We start from the raw sequence: 21332 nt of genomic DNA on the forward strand, positions 1-21332 counted from the left end.
TCTGAGTTGCTACGTGTCAGGCGTTCAGGTCTGCCTGCTCTTTGGACATTCCATGCTTGCAAGACATACAGCACATTTTCTGTTAGGATCCCATGAGAGACCAATGTTGTGAAAGAACTGAACCTCTCAAATTACTCCAACAGAAGAAATCAATGGACAAGATTTCACTTTTTGAAAAGCTTTTATTCTAATGACAAAATCAATCAAAAGTGAACATGTATTAACAAGGAAATTATATACTAGAACCAATAAATTACAATTTAAATAGCTAATGCAACAAAGGCAGCGGCACCCATATGGCACCACCTGCTGTCCTTCCCAATTCTCTTATAGAACTCAACTGCTCTTCATCACGTAAGGTCTGATTCTAAAGTAGCTTCCGACAATTGCTTTTTCATCTCACATTCACATATAACATTACCACCAAGATATACTTTGATGGAATCTCTCCCACAAGTCACAACAGTTCTGACCGTTTTGCTTCCCTGAGATCCTCTTCAGCCGACCAGCTGTGTGACCTTCGGACACATGGTCTGGTCAACTCTGGCAAAAGCCAGTGTCCTGAAGAGCCCACATATTGTTTCAGTCTTTTTAAATGGCTGACACACACTGCTTCACTGAGAGCCCATGTCTGTTTCTTTCTGCCAGAAAGAAACATAAGTTTTCTAACAGTTCTGGTCACGGGCTGAAATTGTAATTTGCAGCCTGTTTATTCCTCCTAATTAGCTTGTTAACTTAGTAACCAAAAACATTGGTTAATTTTTCAGAAATCTGATACCACAGTCAGAAAACCCAATTAATAAACTTCACCTAGACCTGTTTTCAGTTGGGTACAATCTCAATAAGTACAGGTTTTCAAACCTTTTCAAACTGAGGATAATTAACATTTACATGTTGTGTCAAACAATCACAGTCCTCAGTAAAGGAATGGTGCATCTCAATGAAATAACTTACAATTGTCAGTTGCACAAGGTAAGTTACCTGTAATTTGATTATTTGTTACCTCTCCGGAAGAAAGGGTCTGGTGCAAGTCTTAAACTAAACTGTGGATGTGGAAGATCTGAAACAAAAACAGAAATTGCTGGAGAATCTCAGCAAGTCTGGCAGCATTAATGGAGAGAACACAGAGCTCAGGTTTCAAGTCGTGCTCCTTCTTACTGGGCTTCACTTTCTCACCACAAATGTTTTTGTTTGGTGCAAATCTTGTTGTCTAGCATGATTGTGAACAGAGACAGATTTGTGATTAATGTGCCCACTAAGTCTTTGATCACATGCAACTAGATTCTATGACTATAACTAACGTGTTTCCGGTTATGGGCAGTTTAAATTATGTTACATGTATGCCTGAAGTAATTTAAGAGGCCAGCCTGAATCACAAAAGAAAAATTTCATAAGACATTAGGAGTTACATAGGAATTTTGTATTTCACAATTTTTAAAAAATGGGAGGGCAAAAAGTGACTTGAATTATTTCATTTGCTAATATCTATAACAGTAAAAAAAGGCTAAATATCTCTTTGTTAGGAAGGATTTGTATTTATGATGATGCCTCAAATGAATTCATAAACAAAGCATCAATTTGAAGTGCAAACACTATAATATAGATGGCCCATTCTCACAGAACAAGATTGCAATGAATTAATGGCCAGAATCTGTTTCAATGTCTGATCCTGTTTGAGTCAACCATTTTCCATTTGGTTTGTGCTCAAATGAAATGCTGAAAATATCCAGGTAAAGTAAAATCAGAGAAGAGAAGGGGTTATGTGTTGATGATCCTTGGTCAGAACTGGCAACTGGCAGAATTCAAATGTAACAGGCTGTAAAGCTGGTACCACATAATTATACAAAAGTTACAGCATAGAGAGGTCATATAGTCAGTCATGTCTGTACTGGCCGAGGAGGAAAAAAAAAGCTAGCCTGCTCTGATCACAATTTCCAACACCTTGGACCATAGCCTTGCAGGTTATAGCACTTCAGGTACAAATCCAAGTTCCTTCTGTATAGGTGGAGGGCTTTGGCCTCCAACATCAATCCAGCAGTGAATTCCAGACTCCACCCCCTCCAACCCCCAGATGAACATAAAAACAGCAGCAGTAGGCCATTCAATAAGATCAATGTGCCTCAGACTTCAATACCGATTTTGTAAAAAAAAGTTTATTTTCTATCCCTTATAATCCTTCTACCGATCACCTTAAATGAGTCTCCCTTGGTAAATGACCTCTCCACTCAGGGCAAATATATCTGCCTGGTTTGGTCTATCCAGTCCTTCATTATTTTATAGAATTTATGCAACTAATTCACAGCCTCCTCTCTTCCAAAGAGAACACTACACTATCCAATCTTTTCTCATACCCGTTTCCAAGCCTGAAAACATTCTTCTAAATCTTTGGTGGACTCCCTCCAGGGCAATTATGTATTTCCTGACATGCAGTGATCAGAACCATATACGACTCTAGCTGTAGTCTAACTAGTGTCCTAAATAACTTTAGCACTGTACTTCTGTGTTTGTGGGCCAATTAAGGAAAACATTTCATATGCTTTCTCTACCACTTTATCAACCTGTACTGTCATCTTCAAGAACCAGTTGGCATAGGCTCCAAGGGCCATATCCTTCCCTTCTCTCAATATCCTTACATTTATTGTACATCCCTAGCATTTTCTGTCGATCCAAATACATTGCCTTCCACTTATGCAGATTGTCTTCCAATTACCACCTTTCTAGCTATTCATCCAATCCATCGGTAACATTCTGGAGTTGACAGCTATTTTCATAGTTCATTATTTATTATTATTCATTTAGCACACTTGCCTTCATTACTTAGACCTTTGCGTATGGGTGTTGGGATGTCACACTGACGCTGTACAGGATGTTGGTGAGGCCTCTTCTGGAGACTGTGTTCAGTTCTGGTTGCCCTGCTCTAGGAAAGATATTATTAAGCTAGAGTGGGTTAAAAAGAGATTTACGAGCTTGTTGCTGGAAATGGAGAGTTTAGGTTATAAGGAGAAGCTGGATAGGCAGGGATTTTTTTTTTCCACTGGAGCATAGGAGATTGTGGGGTTTATAAAATCATGAGTGGCATAGATAAGGTGAATAACGTGTGTCTTTTCTCTAGGGTGGGAGACTTTAAGGCTAGAAGGCTTATTTTTAAGGTGAGAAGAGAAAGACTTTTTAATAAAAAAAAACACACAAGGGGCACTTTGGTCCAAAAGGTCTGTTTCCATGCTGTAACTTCACAATCAACTACATGATCAATTTTTTTGTCATCTACTGATTTCCCAATCGTGTTTCCCACATTTAAGTCCAAATAATTAAACACAAATGAAAACCCAGAACCCTTTCAAAAACAATGTAGGGGCAAATTACTGCAGATACTGGAATCTGTACAGAAAACAAAAAAAAAATGCTGAAAATCACAGCAGGTCAGGCAGCCTTTGTGGAAAGAGAGCAAACCAATGTTAAGTCTCTGAATTTCAGAGTCATCTTGACTCGAAACGTTAGCTTGCTCTCTCCACAAATGCCACCTGACCCCCTGTGATTTTCAGCCCCTCAGAAGACCACTGAAAACCACTTTACATTTGCAAAATCATTCTTCACCATTATCCTTTGGTGTTCCTTTTTAGTAATGAGCTAATTATAAATTCAACTTGCCACATTCTTTTGTATCCCATTGATTTTCACATTTCTGATCCTAGTGCCATGTGGGTCCATCTCAGATGCCTTACTGAAATTCATATAGATAATATCCACTACACTATCCTTCATAAAATGTAATTTAGTTAAACATGACATTTCCTGAGTAAACAGTGTCAACTTCCCTCATTAACCCATAGCTTTCTAAGTAGCAGTTTCCCCTATATCTCAGAATCTTGCACACTACTGAAGTCAGACATACCAGTCTAATTATTTGGTGTAATTGTTTTCTTTTCTGGGATAATCTATAAGAAAGGGTCATAATATAAAAATAAGGAGATCAGCCATTTAAGACAGAAAATAAACATTTTCCGAGAGGCTCGAACACCTTTGAGATTCTTGTCCTCAAAAAGCAATGCAAATCAAGTCTTCAGATGTCTTTAATGCAGAGCTAGTGATTCTTGGTGAGCAAGGAGATGAAAGGTTGTAGGGTGGAGTTTAGAATGTGTAGTGCAGGTTATAATCAGATCAATCCAGTTCTTAAACAGTGAAGCAGACTTGAGGAGCCAAATGGCTACTCCTGCATCTAACTTGTATGCTGGTAGTCTATGTTCGTATGGCCTATTCCTTACACCATTTTAAAACAATGGTACAACATTCACAGACCTCTAACCTCCTGGTACCTCACCTCCACCTAGTGAGAATTGAAAAATGATCTTCAACATATCCGTTATTTCCCCCTTTGTTAATAGCCTGGGATACAATGCATCCAAACCTGATTATTTAACCAGCTTCAAGGGTCAGTATCTCCCTAATATAGAGATCAGCTTGGAGAAAATTAGGGAAAATAGATGGTTGACGCAAAAAACGTGTAGCTGTGTATCTAATATTTAGCAATGTTCTTTCACAAGAAAATCTGCATCAGCCCTCTCCTTTATGTAGCCAGAGACAACGTAATCATTAAAAATCCTGCCCATAGTAAATCACTGGGGGGCCCTACTTAGTTTTATTCCTGATCTTAAAACGTATTGAAACAACATCTTTGGGCACTCTGATTTTACCTGCCAATATGGTCATATCCTCTATTTGCCCAAATCTCCCTTAAATATCACCCACCCTGTACTTTGTCATTCTAGGCTTTCTACAACACTTTTGTTCTGTCACTATCAAAGGCTTTTTTCCATAAATTCTGAATAATCAGAAGGCTCTGAATTTGGCAGTGCCACTCTTGTTCTTTGTCGGTACATGTGTACAATGTTCTTACAGAACCTTGCTTTTGACCACCTCCCAATGGTATGTCACCAATTTTCCTTCAAGTAGCTGTATCTAGTCTACATGTGCCAGATCACGCCCTAAGCTTCAAAACACTTTTCCAACCCGAATTTAGAACTTTTATTCCTGCTTTGTCTCTTTCCATAATAATGCTAGATTTAACTCTATTATGATCAAGCCCCAAAATGGTCATGGCTGGCTTCATTTTTTAAGACTGCATAGAGAATTCTCCCCCCTCTTTCTGGGCTTGTTACATGCTGGCTAAAAATACAAAGTGAAAAACAAGAGGAGATAATGAGCTCAACCAAGATTGACTTTTCATCCTACCATCAAGAGAGGCATTAGTAGGTCCCAAATGCATGTGGACAGAGGCAGTCAATGGAGCTGGCACGAGAAGCATGTAGAAGTATATAGAGCAGAAAATCTCAAAGTTCAACTTTTGCTTCAAGACTGATCCTCAGGCTATTGGGAGAGTTACCTCATTTTAATGTCTCGTATTCTGCTACTGTATCTCTGTGCATTATCACCACTGTTCCATAATCAAGCTTCCTTTATACTGATTCACTGACACACTTTATACCTACATGCTTCCTTCACCAGCTCCACTGACACCCCCTAATGTCCACATGCATCTGGAGCATGCTTTTCCTCCTATCATTAAGATAGGCTCAGTCAATCACAAACAAAGTTTGCAATCCTCTCACGTAAGGTGTAGAGCTGGATGAACACAGCTGGCCAAGCAGCATCATGGCAGCAGGCCTAGACCCTTCTTCGGAAAATGCCTACCTTCTGCAATCCTCTCATTTCACTCGGTATTTTCTGACACACAGTTTTCACTAGCTTGACTCAGCTTTCAGGAGAGGGACCATTCTCCCAAATAAATCACATCAACTGCAAATGAAATGATGTGTCCCTCTTTAATCACATTTAGCATGGTCAGCATAATATCCTCTCCTTGCTCTGTATAGATGCATTGGGTTATTCTTGCAAGAGTCTACTTCTACTTTTGTTGATATAGCTGGTATATTTTTAATACCTTCTATGCTCACCTTTGCAGCTTCACTTCAAATTCGAGAGCTTAGCTTTCATCTATTACTCGATCTTACTGACAATTTAAAAGGTAAGAGTTGGCTTCTTTACGTGCATACACCATAGAAATTCCATTCTACATGACTGCTATTGTTAACGTAGAGCTAGTGAAGCAACCTTACCAGAGGTTATGAAGAGGCTAAACTTTTCCCCAATAGATTTGTGCCATTGGTTTTCAGCACCCTATCAAATGCCAATCCCCATTCCAGCCTTCATTCAGGTCATGTCAAGTTATACCAAATCTGGTCATCCTGCTTTTCCCAGGACCGAGCTTTAAATTTCATGTCAGTCACTAAGATGACATCTAACCTTACATCACTCCAGTATTGTCAAAATACACAGCTACACTTTTTTCACCACTACCACCTATTTACCCTAGTTTTCTCCAGGCTTATCTCCCATCTACTTGCCTCTGTAAACACCAAAACTCAGCCACTATACCCTGCCTCACATTAACTTCTCAATTATCACCCCTATCCTCCTTGACATTTTGAAAGAGTCCCATCTAAACCCTTTTTTTTAAAAACAAAGAAAGTCAAATCTACTGCAATTTCCATGCAAGAAACTTGTACAGTAAGCCCATATCTCAAGAAGTGATATCCAGTGTTCAGGCTCCACTAGAAAATGATGTGATTATTCCTCACTGCTGAGACCCTCTCCACCCATTCTCCACACTCCAAAAAGAACCAGTCAAATCCAATTATCTCAAACAGTGAACTGGAGTCAGTTTTATTTGCGAGGCAGAATACATGCTCTTAATGTGCATTTTTTTTTTCCTTTTTCTTTTTTTAAATAAAAGTCAGGACTGCGCAGAACAAAAAGTGAATGAAGAGGCAAAGAGTTCCCATGGTAAGCAAGGAGCACAGGAAAAAAAACACTAAACTAAGCAGGTTTAGTTAAGGATGAACAGCTACAAGAGAACAGCTTTCAGCTTCAAAGTAAACTGTAACATAGTCTTTAAACAACATCCACGTGTGTTGGATACAACAGTTTGCAATCTCACAGTTTACAGGAAGACAGAACGCAAAGTTTCACCATAACACACATCACATGTCCCTGCTACTGGTCCAGAGTCAAAACATTGATTACAATTCAAAATACTTCCTTCTCATTGTTCACCATTAAACTATACAGGCACTCCCTGTACATTGTTAAAATTACAAAATGCATTATTTACAGATTTATACACACAGTGTAAACACACAAAATTTGTCTATTAATTACAAGTTGCTACAATGTACAATGTAAAAATGAGTGATGGCTAAAAGTTTTAATTAAAAAAAGAAAAGCACTAAGCTCTCAATATTTTGACGAGGGAACAGTCCAAGTAGCTTCACATCTTCCTATGAATGAACAAACCTCTTGTGAATACTGCGAAGAGCAGAGTTTCAACTCTGCTTGTGTACAGTGTACAATTTCTGCTGCTGACTAAAACCTGCTAATGACCAATGACGATCTTGGGATGTGCAGTTCCGTCATGGGAAATAGCACAGAGATGAGGAAAGTAAGCACATTGAAGATATGTCTTTGGCATCAAATTAACAACATGCAATTCAAGACATGGCAGAGGATTGTAATTCAACCCAATATAGTGCGATGAAGTGAATAAATCATCACTCCCCCTTCAAACCCCCGAGCAGCGGGACCGGCTGTGTGCATGGACTGGACTCCTCTCCACACCCCAGTCTCACCCAATTAGCTGGCACTATACCCTGACACTCCTCAGTGGATAAAACACGATTAATCAAGTAATTAAAGTGTATGTAGTGCAAATGATGTAACCATTTCTATAAAAACGTGCTACTGTCTAAGCTAGAGAGATAGGCTGTGCCTGAACACGTGGACAAACTTCTGCCTTTGCATTTTGTGCTGGGACAGAAATGAGTGTATGGAGTACCACAACACTACAGGAACACCTATTAAACTGAAACCTGAAACACTGCCCATTCAAGGCTTGTACAACTTGTGCTTCTTGTATCTGCAGCTCCATTGCCTGCTTCCTCAACTTCTAAAGACTCAAGCCAAGGCAGGACCCAGCTGATCTGCACTGTACAATTGAGGACAGAAACTGGCTTAATGCAAGCATGGAGTTGCACTCCTCATCGGCAGGGACCATCAGCAGTGATGAGGCCATTGACAAACCAGAAACCCACCCCCTCCTCAATCCAGACGAGGCCAGGGATGCAGCATTGACTGGATCGTGCTGTTCTGTACAATTGTGGCAGCAAATCAAGGCACACTGTACTAAACTGGTAGAGTCCTGGTTAGTTCAAATGAGACTGAGGCTCATTGTGTTAGTTCCGTGGTTCGAGATTGGCTGCTGGGCCTGGGAGGACCGTAAAGCGTTACTGACGCTATGTGATTGTTCTGCATAACCTGCAAATAGAAAGCACAGGAATACAATGACCTCAAATACTAAAAATATATTTACATACACACAAATAATGCACGCACACATATGGGAGACAAATCTATATGAGCATACCTGCACTTATGGAGAAATATACACACACACACATATACATACCATGTTACCCTTGCTATTTACATCTCCTATGGCTTGAACATACCATTTTATATGTTGACTGCCCTCGCACTATGTAATTCAGTGACTATTGTTAAGGTTTGATGGCTGGTGTTGATAGTTATCTACCTAGAAGGATTATGGTTAAGCCTCATCCAGCCTGACAACAGCCACACCCCTCTGAAGGTCACAGGTAAGAAAAACAGGTATGGTTTCCATCCAAGAACGCAGGGAAGCAGAGATCAAATCGTACCTCAAAGATCATGCGCTGCAATCCAAAGCAGAAAGTTGAGCCGAAAGGGTTTGTGTTGTTTGCTGAAGAGGATCTGCGTCAGCATCAAAAAAAGTTAAATTAGTTTTAACTCCATAACCACTATCCAGCATAGAACTCCACTCTGCCCAGTAATGTTAACTGTTGGATGTTGATTGCTCATTTCCCCATCTATGTTTCATGCACCTTTGCTTTAGCAAAGTAATTATCCACAGCACACTAGACTGATTGGAAAATGATTTGGATTTAAGAAAAATCAGGATAACCAGAAGCATTGTGAAATGAGTAACATTCCTTGGACGTAGGCCAGTTTACAGCACCCATGTGCAATGTAGAACATAAAAAGTAAAAGAATGCCTGAAAGTTTAATATGCACAGAAACAACAGGCCGCAGAGAAAACTAGTTTAAATGTATCAAGAGAATGTTTCCACATGTGGCTGACACGGCAGTAACTGACCATTTTGGAGATTACGATTATAAATAGTTAGATTCAGCATCAGCATGGAAAGGGCAAAAGTTAGAACTGGAGTAAGAGATCTAAAATCCAGAAGTCAAACTATACAAAGCTGGAAAAAGGTGGACTGGTTGCAGTAGTGGGAAGTATTCAAAAGTCACAATTCCACATGAGATGGTGTAGATGTGCACAAAGGAAAAAAAAGGGTGATAACTGCAAAATCTAGAAATCCCAGATTATTCACAGACGTGCAGGGCACAAAAAAAAAACAAGAGAGATTAACACAATCTCAAAGGTAATGTTTTGGGAAGGTTAAAGTGAAAAAGAAATGAGGACTACTAAAAGAGAGGATACAACAAAATTGGCAAAGACATTAATGAAAATTCAAAAATGAATTATCAGTGCATTAAGAAAGTGTTGGGTCATGAGATGTCTTCAATATCCATGACCAAGTTATGAGCAAGGATCTAAACAGGTATTTTATCTGACTTCAGAGGGAATATGCAGACATTCTATTTAAACAGTATATTCTTATTTAATTGAATAGTTTAATGAAAAGGGAAGCACTGAAGGGAATGATTTCCTTGAGGGCACCAGGGGGCTGAGTGAATTGTAACCTAGACTGTTAAAAGGAATCTAGGAAGGAAATAACAGATACTCCAAGGATCACTTTACAATCTTCATTAGATACACGCAAGGTACTAGAAGACCCGAGGTTAGCAAATGTTGTAACATTTTTTAAAAATGTACAGAAGACAGGCCAAATAATCATGGGTCAAATCAGTCTAACCAAAGTTAGTAGCAAAATAGTGGAATGAATCTTGCAAGATGGATTAGCTGCTAAGAGACAGGCACACTAATCAGGGATAGTCAAATTGGTTTTGTAAAAGAAGAGTATGTCTTACTATTTTAAGTGGAGTTTGGTCGAACTATACAAGACACTGGTTCGGCCACAACTGGAACTTTATGTACTATTATAGTCATCACATTACAGGAAGGATACAAATACTCAAGGGGGTTCTTGTGGCACAGAGGTAATGTCCCTGTCTAAAAGTCTGGGTGCATGTCCTACCTTTGTCCCCACAAAGAGGTCATAAAACATTTGACCAGAATGTTTACAATACCTATAAATCACTTGAAGGAAGTATAGAGGAGATTTGCAAAAATGTTGCCAGAGCTAGAAAATTGTAGGTCTGAAGGAAGATTGATTAAGCTAGGGCTGTTTTCCCTGAGGCTGAGTGGTGATTTAATGGAGGTGTGTATAATAATGGGGGAGCCCAGACCACAGACAGGGAAGACCCTGTTCCCCAGCTGAGATGGCCAATTATCTGGTGAGACAGATTTAAGGCAATTGGTAGAATGATTAAGGAAACACAAGGAGTTCACTGCACAGTTTGCTGTTGAGGCAGAAACCCTCAACTCAGTTTAAAAGTTACTTAGATCTGCATCTGAAGTGCTGTAACATGCAAGGTCATGGATGAATTGCTGGAAAATTGGATTGGAATGACTGGCTAATTTAACCCGAGCAGACAATTAATTGAATAGCTTTTTTCTGCAATGTAACATTGTTATGTTCCAATAATAGATATTTACAAGTAGTATTAACAAAGTGAGAGAGTTAGTTTAATAGAACGAGAGTCTGGGGAATTAATAAGGAAAGCGAGGGGTTGGCAGACGAACTGAACAACTTTCAATCTTCAATGTATAGAGGTTACAACCAACATCCCAGAAATTAGCAGGGAGAGGGGTACTGAAGTTACTAATCAGCAGCGAAGTCATACCGGGCAAATTGTCACAACTATGACCTGACTGGTCCTCAGGACCTGACAAACTTCATCCTGGAGATTTTCAAAGTAATGCCTAGTGAGATATTATTGATGTATTGGTTTTAATTTTCTAAAATTCCCTCAATTTGGAGAAGTTCCTTTAGATTGGAAAGTAGCTGGTGTAATTCCTTCAGTTAATAAAGGAGAGAGACAAAGCAGGAAACTACAGAACTTAAAGCTCAACATTTGTCATAGGGAAGTTACAGAGGTTAAGGCAGACATTTTGATTAGACACTTTCAAAAACTCAAGGGAACCAGATGGAGTCAACATATGATGTTAATAAAGGTGAACCAACACTTCTGAAGTCTGATTACCAGAAGCCATTTCACAAATTGCCATATGAAGGTTATTGCAGAAAACAAAAAAGGTGTTGGAGGTGATAACATGAGTTAGACAATTTTTATCAAACCCAACCAGAAACAAAGTTTGAAAGGGTCACTTTCTGGCTGACAATTTACGTGTCACATAGATGAGCGCTGGGACATCAAGTTTTCACAATTTATATAAATTACTCCGATAAAAGGGACTAAAAAGGTATGGTAACTAAATGTGCTGATGAATATACATAAAAATGTAAGTTGTGTACGGGACTATAGATTGCCCACTCACTTAACCAAAGATTTGGCAAATGAAATTAGTGTGGAAATTTGAGAGATTGTCCACTTTTGCAGAATGAGTAAAAGGCATTTTATCTAAATAAGAGATTCTGAGATGCAGAGAAATCCTACCATCGCAGTCCTTGGAAGGTTAACATGCAAATTCAGCAAGAAATGAGGAAAGCTGATAGAATTCCATTGTTTAATCACAAAGGAAATTAAGTACAAAAGCAGCAGGTGATGCTTCAATTATAAAGGGTGATTCCCTCTAGAGTACGGTGTACAAGATGGCTTTTAGGCAAGGGAGGATGTCAATGTATTGGAAGCAGTTAGAGATTATTTACTGGATTGCTAACTGGAATGGGTGGGTTGACTTATCAGGAAGAGGTTTGACAGGGAAAACACTAGACAGACCTGAATGGTATCCACTGGAGTCTGGAAATGTAAGAGATTACTTGAGAAGACAGAAGATGCCAAGGGGTCTTGAGACATGGAAAGGGTGTTTCCTCAAGGGAAGATCCAGAGCTAGTGCTGACTGTTTACAAATAAGGAGCTATCTATTAAAGATAAGGACCGTATTGAATCTTTGGGACTCTGCTTCCATTACTTTTTCGGAAAGGGAGTCCTTGATTATTTGGAAATGATTTAGATTTTTGATAAGCAAAGGGTGAGAGATTTTCAGGGCAAGGAAGTAATGTTGAGTAACCAAATCGTGAGCTTGTTGAATGGTGGAAGATGCCAAGTGGCCTATTCTTGCTAATAATTCATATGATCTCACATAACACTTGATTTTAAGCTTGTGACACTTGTGACCCTACATACATATGCACCGAATGAAAGGACAGCAGACAGTCAGGCTTACTATTAAGTAATAATTTTAATCATTTCCTCAGTTCTCAAGTTGTCTGTTATTTCTCAGACTCTGACCCCACTTGTAATTGTTACAGAATATGTTCATTTGCTCATGTACTACCTGTGAAGAACCACTGGCTTCTCCATGGGGTGTCCAAGCAATTCCTGAATTGCATCCCACTGAAATAGTAAGATCAATATTTTACTGATATAATGGTCGATTATTAATTACTTGAAGAGTTAATTAAAGCAGCATCACAACTTCACTAAGTCTGGGCTTGGCAAAGCGAAGGTTATTCTTTTATTCTCAATTAGTGCAACTCAATCTTTCCCTTGGCCAATATTAGTGATCAGAGGTTAAGTAAGCTTGTTCAAAAAGCCTTCCATTAACTCCACACTGCATTTATTTTCGGAAATCAAAGTTGAACCAGAGAGGCAGGAACAAGAAATAAAGTAATGCAACCAAATGGCCTCATCTCTTGAGGTTCTCAATGCAGCAACTGAAATTCAACCACTAAGTCCTAATACACCTCTCCTTCCTTCACAACAATTGCCTCACATCCAGTCTGTGTACAGTACGGCAAAGTATATACAGCTGGAGGACTGTTTCAGTTTGTTGAAAACGGCCCAGGACAGAAACAAAGACAGTGACGGACTACAACACTCAGTATGAGGAAATAATGGGAAAATGTAGCTCTTAAATCCAAAGTGAGGTTTTCAAAGAGACAAGGTCACTTTTTCACAAGTGGTAATTTTGTCCTGACTCTGATGGGAGGAGTGTGCATGGGTAATGACATAGAACATTACAGCACAGTACAGGCCCTTCGGCCCTCGATGTTGTGCCGACCTGTCATACTGATCAAGCCCAACTAACCTACACTATTCCATGTACGTCCATGTGCTTATCGAATGACAACTTAAGTGTACCTAAAGTTGCAGGCAAAGCATTCCATTCCCTTACTACTCGCTGAGTAAAGACACTACCTCTGACATCTGTCCTATATCTTTCACCCCTCAATTTAAAGCTATGCCCCCTCGTGCTCGCCGTCACCATCCTAGGTGAAAGGCTCTCCCTATCCACCCTGTCTAACCCTCTGATTATTTTATGTGTCTCAATTAAGTCACCTCTCAACCTTCTCTCTAACGAAAACAGCCTCAAGTCCCTCAGCCTTTCCTCGTAAGACCTTCCCTCCATACCAGGCAACATCCTAGTAAATCTCCTCTGCACCCTTTCCAAAGCTTCCACATCCTTCTTATAATGTGGTGACCAGAACTGTACGCAATACTCCAAGTGCGGCCGCACCAGAGTTTTGTACAGCTGCAGCACGACCTCATGGTTCCGGAACTCGATCCCTCTATTAATAAAAGCTGAAACACTATGCCTTCTTAACAGCCCTGTCAACCTGGGTGGCAACTTTCAAGGATCTGTGTACATGGACACAGATCTCTCTGCTCATCTACACTACCAAGAATCTTACCATTAGCCCAGTACTTTGCCTTCCGGTTACTCCTACCAAAGTGCATCACCTCACACTTGTCTGCATTAAACTCCATTTGCTACCTCTCAGCCCAGCTCTGTAGCTTATCTAGGTCTCTCTGCAACCTGCAACATCCTTCTTCAATACACACAACTCCACCGACCTTACTGTCATCTGCAAAGTTACTAACCCATCCTTCTACGCCCTTGTCCAGCAGTGGACCCAAGACCGACCCTTGCAGTACACCACTAGTAACTGGTCTCCAGAATGAACATTTCCCATCAACCACCACCTTCTGTCTTCTTTCAGCAAGCCTATTGCCGATCCAAACTGCTATATCTCCCAAAATCCCATTCCTCCGCATTTTGTATAACAGCCTTCTGTGGGGAACCTTATTGAACGCCTTGCTGAAATCCATATACACCACATCAACCGGTTTACTCTCATCTACCTGTCTGGTCACCTTCTCAAAGAACTCAACAAGGTTTGTGAGGCACGACCTTCCCTTCACAAAACCGTGCTGACTATGCCTAATCAATTTATTCTTTTCTAGATGATTATAAATCCTATCCCTTACAACCTTTTCCAACACTTTACCAACAACTGAGGTAAGGCTCACTGGTCTATAATTACCAGGGTTGTCTCTACTCCCCTTCTTGAACAGAGGAACCACAGGACAGGAACAAGACATCCCACTGTTCTACGAGCCACTACAAATACATGGCAGCAACTGACCAACTGAGTCACCAAGATAATTAATTTGCCTGGTTAACTGCGATCTAAGACAGTAGAAACTCACCAGGATTTATGAGTAAGCAAAACTAAAACTTATTTAACAAGTGGCAAAATGGACCAACTCCTAAGCAGACTTAAAACTCTATTGCCTTGAAATCCAAACACACACACATTCTTTCACAATGAAGACAAACACGGCTGACAGCTCTGCAGAAATTCACTCATAGAAAAGAGGCAAAGGGGAACAAATTCAGTGGATCAAGAGTCCAAGTCACAAGAGTGGACTGAAGGGACTCTCTCAATTCCTTTGTTTTAGATGATAGTCACCCTGTTGTCAACCACAGAACAACAAAAGATTGTCAGTGCAATACCTGGTCAGTTGAACCTGGATCTTTGCAGGAGTTAAAAGTTCATGGTCTTGAGTGTTGTTTCTTTCTCAACTCAGAAGGCGAGACAAAAAAAAAAAATCGGACTTTGCCTGTCAGCTTTCTGAAGGTCAAAGCTCAACAGCTCCATCTCTAATCTGAGAGAAACTGAAACTTGAAAATCCAAAGGCTATTCCCATGTAGCTTTTCAACCCAAAAAGGTACCTCAAGCCAGTCTCCCCCTCTCAAAACGTAATAACTTGAACGTCTCCAAAACATAATTGACCTTAAGTGATCACCACACAGCTGTATTTTTGACCTTTCTGAACTGGTTAAAAAAAGGTACATTCTTTGCAGCACAGCAGTGTCAAACGCAATTTAATAAAAGCAGAAAGAACTGTGGATGCTGTAAATCAGAAACAAAACAAATTGCTGATACAGGGCTCTGAGGAAGAGTCCCTTGACCTGCAATGTTAATTGATTTTGCTCCACAGATGCTGCTAGATCTCGAGCTTTGCAGCAATTTCAGTTTTTGTTTCGAAGTCCACTCTCCTGATTTACAAATGAAGTCTTAAAAGTTCCGTCTTGCCAAACTGTGGAGTATTGAGAGAAGACATTGAAGTTTCTCATCTATTACAGATCAGACCAATGCCAAAGTAAAAAGAAAACATTTATACTGTATGAGAGAGTACTGATTGGTTGGCAAGTGGACTCTTGATTGGTGGTGATATTGCCCTGGTAGATTTGCTTTTATTTTGGTACTTTTTGTGAACTGCCCTGATGAGTGCAAGCTAAAAGCCTTGAAGAAATGTATCCTCCTCCTGAGTGTTATTTCACATTTTGAGTTCCAAATCCATAGCTGTTCAAATTTAGCTCTCTGTATGGTCTGAAAGGAGATAGCCTGCATCTTTGTTACAAGTTTCCTGTCTGTCATATAATCACATCGTTTTCCAGATCAGGTGACCAACTTGCATACAATTCCTGATGCTCACACAGACATATTTGTAAGGAGAGCATTTCTGGTAGTAATAACATGGAAAAGACAGAAATACATTTAATATTTGGGAGCAGGATCGCAGACAGGGCCTCGAAAAACACTTGTCAACAGTCGTCTTTAGAATTTGCTCTTAAACTGCCTTGTATCAGTTTGACATTATGTTAGATTCAGAATTAATCTGTTTCCCAATTTATCAAGTCTGTAGAAATGTATGGAAAATAAGAATTTCTGTTAACTTCCATTATGCAAATCAAGACAGATGAATGAGCATTCTATTTGACATTCCTAAAAGAGGGCAGATACAGGAGTTAGGGTTGGGAAGAATGATGAAATTCAGTACTTGCACTGCCATTTCCTCACCTTGCTGTAAGTGGTTACAGTACATGTTTGTGCGTGTCCATCAGCACCACCATCTGTTGATAAAAACAGCCATCAGCAATAAGAAACTAAAAAGTAAATCATGTTGATTCCAACCCAGCCTACAGAAACAATGAAGTTGGTTAACCTTGGCAAGTCTTAGCAATGTTGTGTCTGCAGAGGCATGGGGAAACAACAGAAATACCATCTCCAACCAACAGAATAAAATTTTGTTTTTATCATTAACTTTGATGCCATCATTTAATCATGGTTCCTTTTCAGTGTGATAGTGGAAAGAAATCCAATAAACATGAAAGGCACTGCATCCTTCCAAATTAACTGAGACAACCCTAGCTATCACTGCTGATTATGTGAAGCCTTAATGAGAATGGATCTGGACAGTCTATTTCTTGACTGTTAGATCCAACATTGCTCATTGTATTAATTCCTCCTATAAAAGAGGGCCTTACTTTACCCTCTATCTGTCTTCTTTTCCCGTGTAATAGACTTTAAAAAGCTCTACAACATCAGTGCAGCACACGACTCCAGACAGCAAAAAGGAAATTACAGTGATGAATGCAGATATTTTGACTGAAGTATTATAGTCATAATACAAATCAACACATTTCGATTGGACATCTTGCTCCAAAATCCCAAGTTAGCAATTGGGGTTATGTTACATTGATTTTTTTTTCAGTTAACCAGCTTGTTGCTACCCACTACTTCACAAATGGATTCACACATCTGTAAGTAAGCAGTGGGTTGACATGTGGCTGCTGGGAAGAAATATTACAGTTAATTTCAAGCATAAACAGGATTTCCTGTTTTTGGCACTACTAGAGTTACCATAATCAGTAGCGATACTATCTTTGGGTGAAGGAACTCCAACCAACAATATTGCTGGGTGGCTTAGATTGGGTATTGCAGCATTGGCATAAAGCAACTCCACTGAGCTCCAACTAGATAACTTCACCAGAATGTTGAAACTCAAATTCAATGCAATCTGAAAACGCACAAAAGATAGATGCCAATTTTCAAAATTGTCCAGGATGTCTTGGTTTTATGCAATTTCAGTGAAAAATATTTCCATAACTATTTTAACCAAATCAAAGAACCGCTTCTGAAAGAAAGATCCTGCAGTTCACTCCCATTCCACTTAAAGATGGCAAAATAGGGCAGTGACAATCCTTTTACAAAAACAATTGAGAAATTAAATTCTGAGAAGGAACCACCACATAAATTAAGTTAATTACATTAGACCCACAAGTGGCATCTCCACTTTGAACAGAAATGGGTAGTTATGAGGTTGCTTTATAGTTAATATTGCTCAGCAGACAGGTTTTTAAAAAGGACTGAGTAGAAAAAAAAATTTTAAGATTTGTGAACGTACTTAGAATGGTTTCTTTTAAAGAGGTTATTTAAAGAAAATTCACTGTGTACACTGGAGACTTTTTTTGAAAAGGGCTTTCTAGAAATCAGAACTCTCGATATCTGATTGGTAGACTACAATTACATTTCCTGAGCAAATTCTGTCTGCAATAACTGTAAGACAACGCAAATGCTTGTGACTTCACCAAACATGCCAAGATATCAGAGCAACAGAATCTGGAACATTCTATGCTTTATCCTTTTGCCTTCAATAATTCATTAACCAGTGTGTTTTTTTTTTGGTCAGAAAGACAATTTGTGCGAAGAAAGCAACTTTCATGCATGTACATATTTTTCATGGCTATTTATAAAAATAACTATTTGTATTTCTGTACCACTATATTAACGAATTATTGCATTTTTATTAAAAGCATTTGTTTTGATCACAAACCAGTGACTGTTTACTAACAAATCTGGTCTATTGATCTTTTGCTTAAAACCTGAACAGACAAGGTATTTAATTGCTCATCTTGGTATCCGTAGCAAGTATTTTTATTTTCTGTTGCAATCCAAGGTGGGAATCCAGCCTCTGTCACAACAGTACTATTCAAATAGACACAGCAAATGTCAATGGGGGTGGGTGGATGGGGGGCACATGCAGGGAGGCTTGACTGGCACCAGTTGCAGACCTGCAGCCTTAATATTTTGTGGATTATGACTACAGCTATTTAAATTACATTATTTGAAGGATCAATGAAGTTCTAAATGTAACTGCATACCCCACAATTCTCTATGCATTCACCCAAATAACCCAAGCCAGGACCTCTCCCTCTTCTCTGATCTAATCACTAATGGACCAAGCTGACCCTAACTTCAACTTCCTGTACAATCTCAAATTGAGCTTACAAATCCCTACCCTACTCATAAGAAAGTCTCATTGCACAATCTTCCTCTAGCTCTGTATCAGTTCACTAATATGTTCTGGTGTAGACTCATTGGCTAATGATATCAATTTCATTCAATAATGCCATTATTGCTGTATGGGGCAACTACCAAATGATGGAAAGTCAACTAGATGCACCATTTTCTTTCACTAGTCAGCAATTCCTGTGTTCCACCTGGCACTGAAACCTTCTTCTCAGGCTTTTAGCACCTTTAGTCTATGCTATTTTATTGATTTTCTGGTCAGTCTCATTTTTCACCTTCCATAAATTTGAGCTCTTCCAAACTCTTGTTTGCACTCTAAAGCGGATTACCCATGCATCTCTTATCTACCAACATTGAACCCGAAACATGCGGCAGTTGCTGTTGCTATCAAATCTTTCCCTCTCCCTATCTGCCATTCTCTTCAAGCCAAATGCTCTGTATTTCTCTGGCCTCATGCATTTTCTATTTCCTTTGGCCTGTCACTTTGTAGCTTTTATAGACTTGCCATGTTGTTACAATCAATTAAACACCACATTTACTTCAAGAATGAAGACAGGATCTCTGCAAATTCATTCATGTTCTGGGTCATAGTTTCAGACAGCAGCATATGCGTTAGATCCATGAAAATTCTGATGGCTGGACAGGAGGTTCCAGTAATTAGACAGAGGTAAACATTCTTTTTAAAAAAAAACCTTTTAAAATAATGAAATTACTTTGAACTATAATAGAATACTGAATTTAAAAGCTGTTTAAACTAATTAATAGATAAACCGAGCACGATCTGTTCATTTATTCTCTCAATTGTTCCCTTATCTCTGGGCACGGTGGCCCACTTGGAAAATCATTTAATCATGGAGCTGCAACCTCTTCCACCAAGGACAACTGACTTGAATTGTGGGATTATCTACTTCACAAATATCACAATGCACCTTCCCCCACAATCCCCAAAAGAAAGGGATCTCACCTTGTTTAACTGCAAGTGGGATCTTGAAATCACAGCGATGGTATCTGTGGGGGGGATAAAAGTTTTAAATGAATTCCCAGAGTCATTGACTCCATAGAACAGTGATTTTTCACCCTTCCAGTAGCCAGGAGAGTTAAGACCCCAAAACCACAATACCTCAGACGATATCAGTTCCACCCACAAAACGTCTGAGATGTTGAAATCACATATTACATACAACTGACACTTAGGAGAGTCAGAATTCCTACCCCAACCTGAAATGTCAGATGCTGCTCAGAAGACAAAGTTAAAACTGGAGATGAATAAAGGATTGCTCAAAACTAACAAACAATGCCCTGCGATTGCAGTGGAGTTCTCTGACAGATCACTAGCCTGATATAGAAAGCAAAAAATGCCACTTTAAAGCCCAAGTTTCTACCAACACTTCCTTTTCAGACATAAATTAAGTATAAATTTCTCCTTTTCCAGAAACTTGAATGGTAAACCTCCAAGAAATGTAGAAACGCTAATGAGAAAGGTAGGCCATCTAGGACAATGGAATAAAAACAAATATCTTTGAATCTAGTTTCAACAATAAACCCGATAACTAGATACAGCACCAGCAAGACTTGTGCATTCCAAATAACATCAGTCCTGAAAATTAGGGCTTAAAATTCCTTTCGAAATGAATTTGTCGTCTGCTAAACATGTTCACAACATACTGGCAGTATGGGTGGAGAGAAGTAAAATCACTGCTTGCTGTTCCATGTCTGACCCCAGGCTGAATTAATTTAAATAAACTACACTTCAGTTTTAACAAACATGGGGCAGCGACTGAACAAAAGAGACAGACAGTTACAGGCACAGATCTCAGCCAATCTGCAGTAATACTACAAAGTTAATGCGGTAGTTTGCGTATCAATTAAAAAAGTTAAGGCATCGGTTATTAGTCTGCTAGAAACCAGTGGCCGCTTCAAGCTCAGTTTTACCACTCTTCTCGAGCATACAACAAATGCTGTTGCTCGAGTTGCGCATGTCGACTTAGCATACAAGGCTTCTGCATTTTGCTCAGCATCCGTTTAGGCCAATATTTTGCATACAAGTTGGCCTTTCATTTTACAGTTAATAAAAACATTTAGGGTTTCATTCTCATTAGCAGTTGACCTCAACTTTTCAGCTCACATACACATTTAAGGTTTACTCACGCACAGAATCTAGCAAGCAATGCTGGCCATATTGTGAAGAAAGTTCATGGACATTTAAAATGCAAACAGCGGACTGTTTGAACAGAAAAGGGTCCTCCTGCACAGGTGGTTCATTTTAAGCTCGATGTCCAAGTCAACCCAGATTTTGTAACTATTTCATGAATCTTCACAGGTTCACCTCTCAGAGCACAAAGGGATTATTACCCAAGGTAGTCTATGTTATTCAAATACTTTGCTCAAGTTACAACACTGATCGTAAGGTGCTCACCTGTTAAGAGGCACACTTGAGCAAATACTAACCTGGTTAATAAACAGAGGTGTACACTTTCTGGCAGGCATTCACTGGACAGCCAATTTTGACCATTCTCCCACCTTATCTTTGTATGGCTGATATGCCAGAGCTTGAGCTGCTGAACCCAATGAAGAGTTTGGCCCCAGAGC

General features: G+C 39.4%; 1 protein-coding gene across 1 annotated transcript in view; it reads right to left on the bottom strand.

Moving 5' to 3' along the window:
* Window positions 1-226: 226 nt before the first annotated feature.
* Window positions 227-21332, bottom strand: part of phaf1 (phagosome assembly factor 1) — a 74431-nt gene continuing 53325 nt past the window's right edge. Inside the window, exons 12-16 of the mRNA XM_048546387.2 lie at window positions 19708-19751; window positions 16452-16504; window positions 12638-12696; window positions 8769-8841; window positions 227-8367 (exon numbers count right to left, since the gene is read on the bottom strand). Of these exons, the coding sequence (XP_048402344.1) occupies window positions 8278-8367; window positions 8769-8841; window positions 12638-12696; window positions 16452-16504; window positions 19708-19751 (319 nt within the window). The 3' untranslated portion in view covers window positions 227-8277. The remainder of the gene's footprint in view (window positions 8368-8768; window positions 8842-12637; window positions 12697-16451; window positions 16505-19707; window positions 19752-21332) is intronic.

This window comes from Stegostoma tigrinum, chromosome 16 (assembly GCF_030684315.1).
Source record: "Stegostoma tigrinum isolate sSteTig4 chromosome 16, sSteTig4.hap1, whole genome shotgun sequence".
In the NCBI taxonomy this organism is placed as follows: Eukaryota; Metazoa; Chordata; class Chondrichthyes; order Orectolobiformes; family Stegostomatidae; genus Stegostoma; species Stegostoma tigrinum.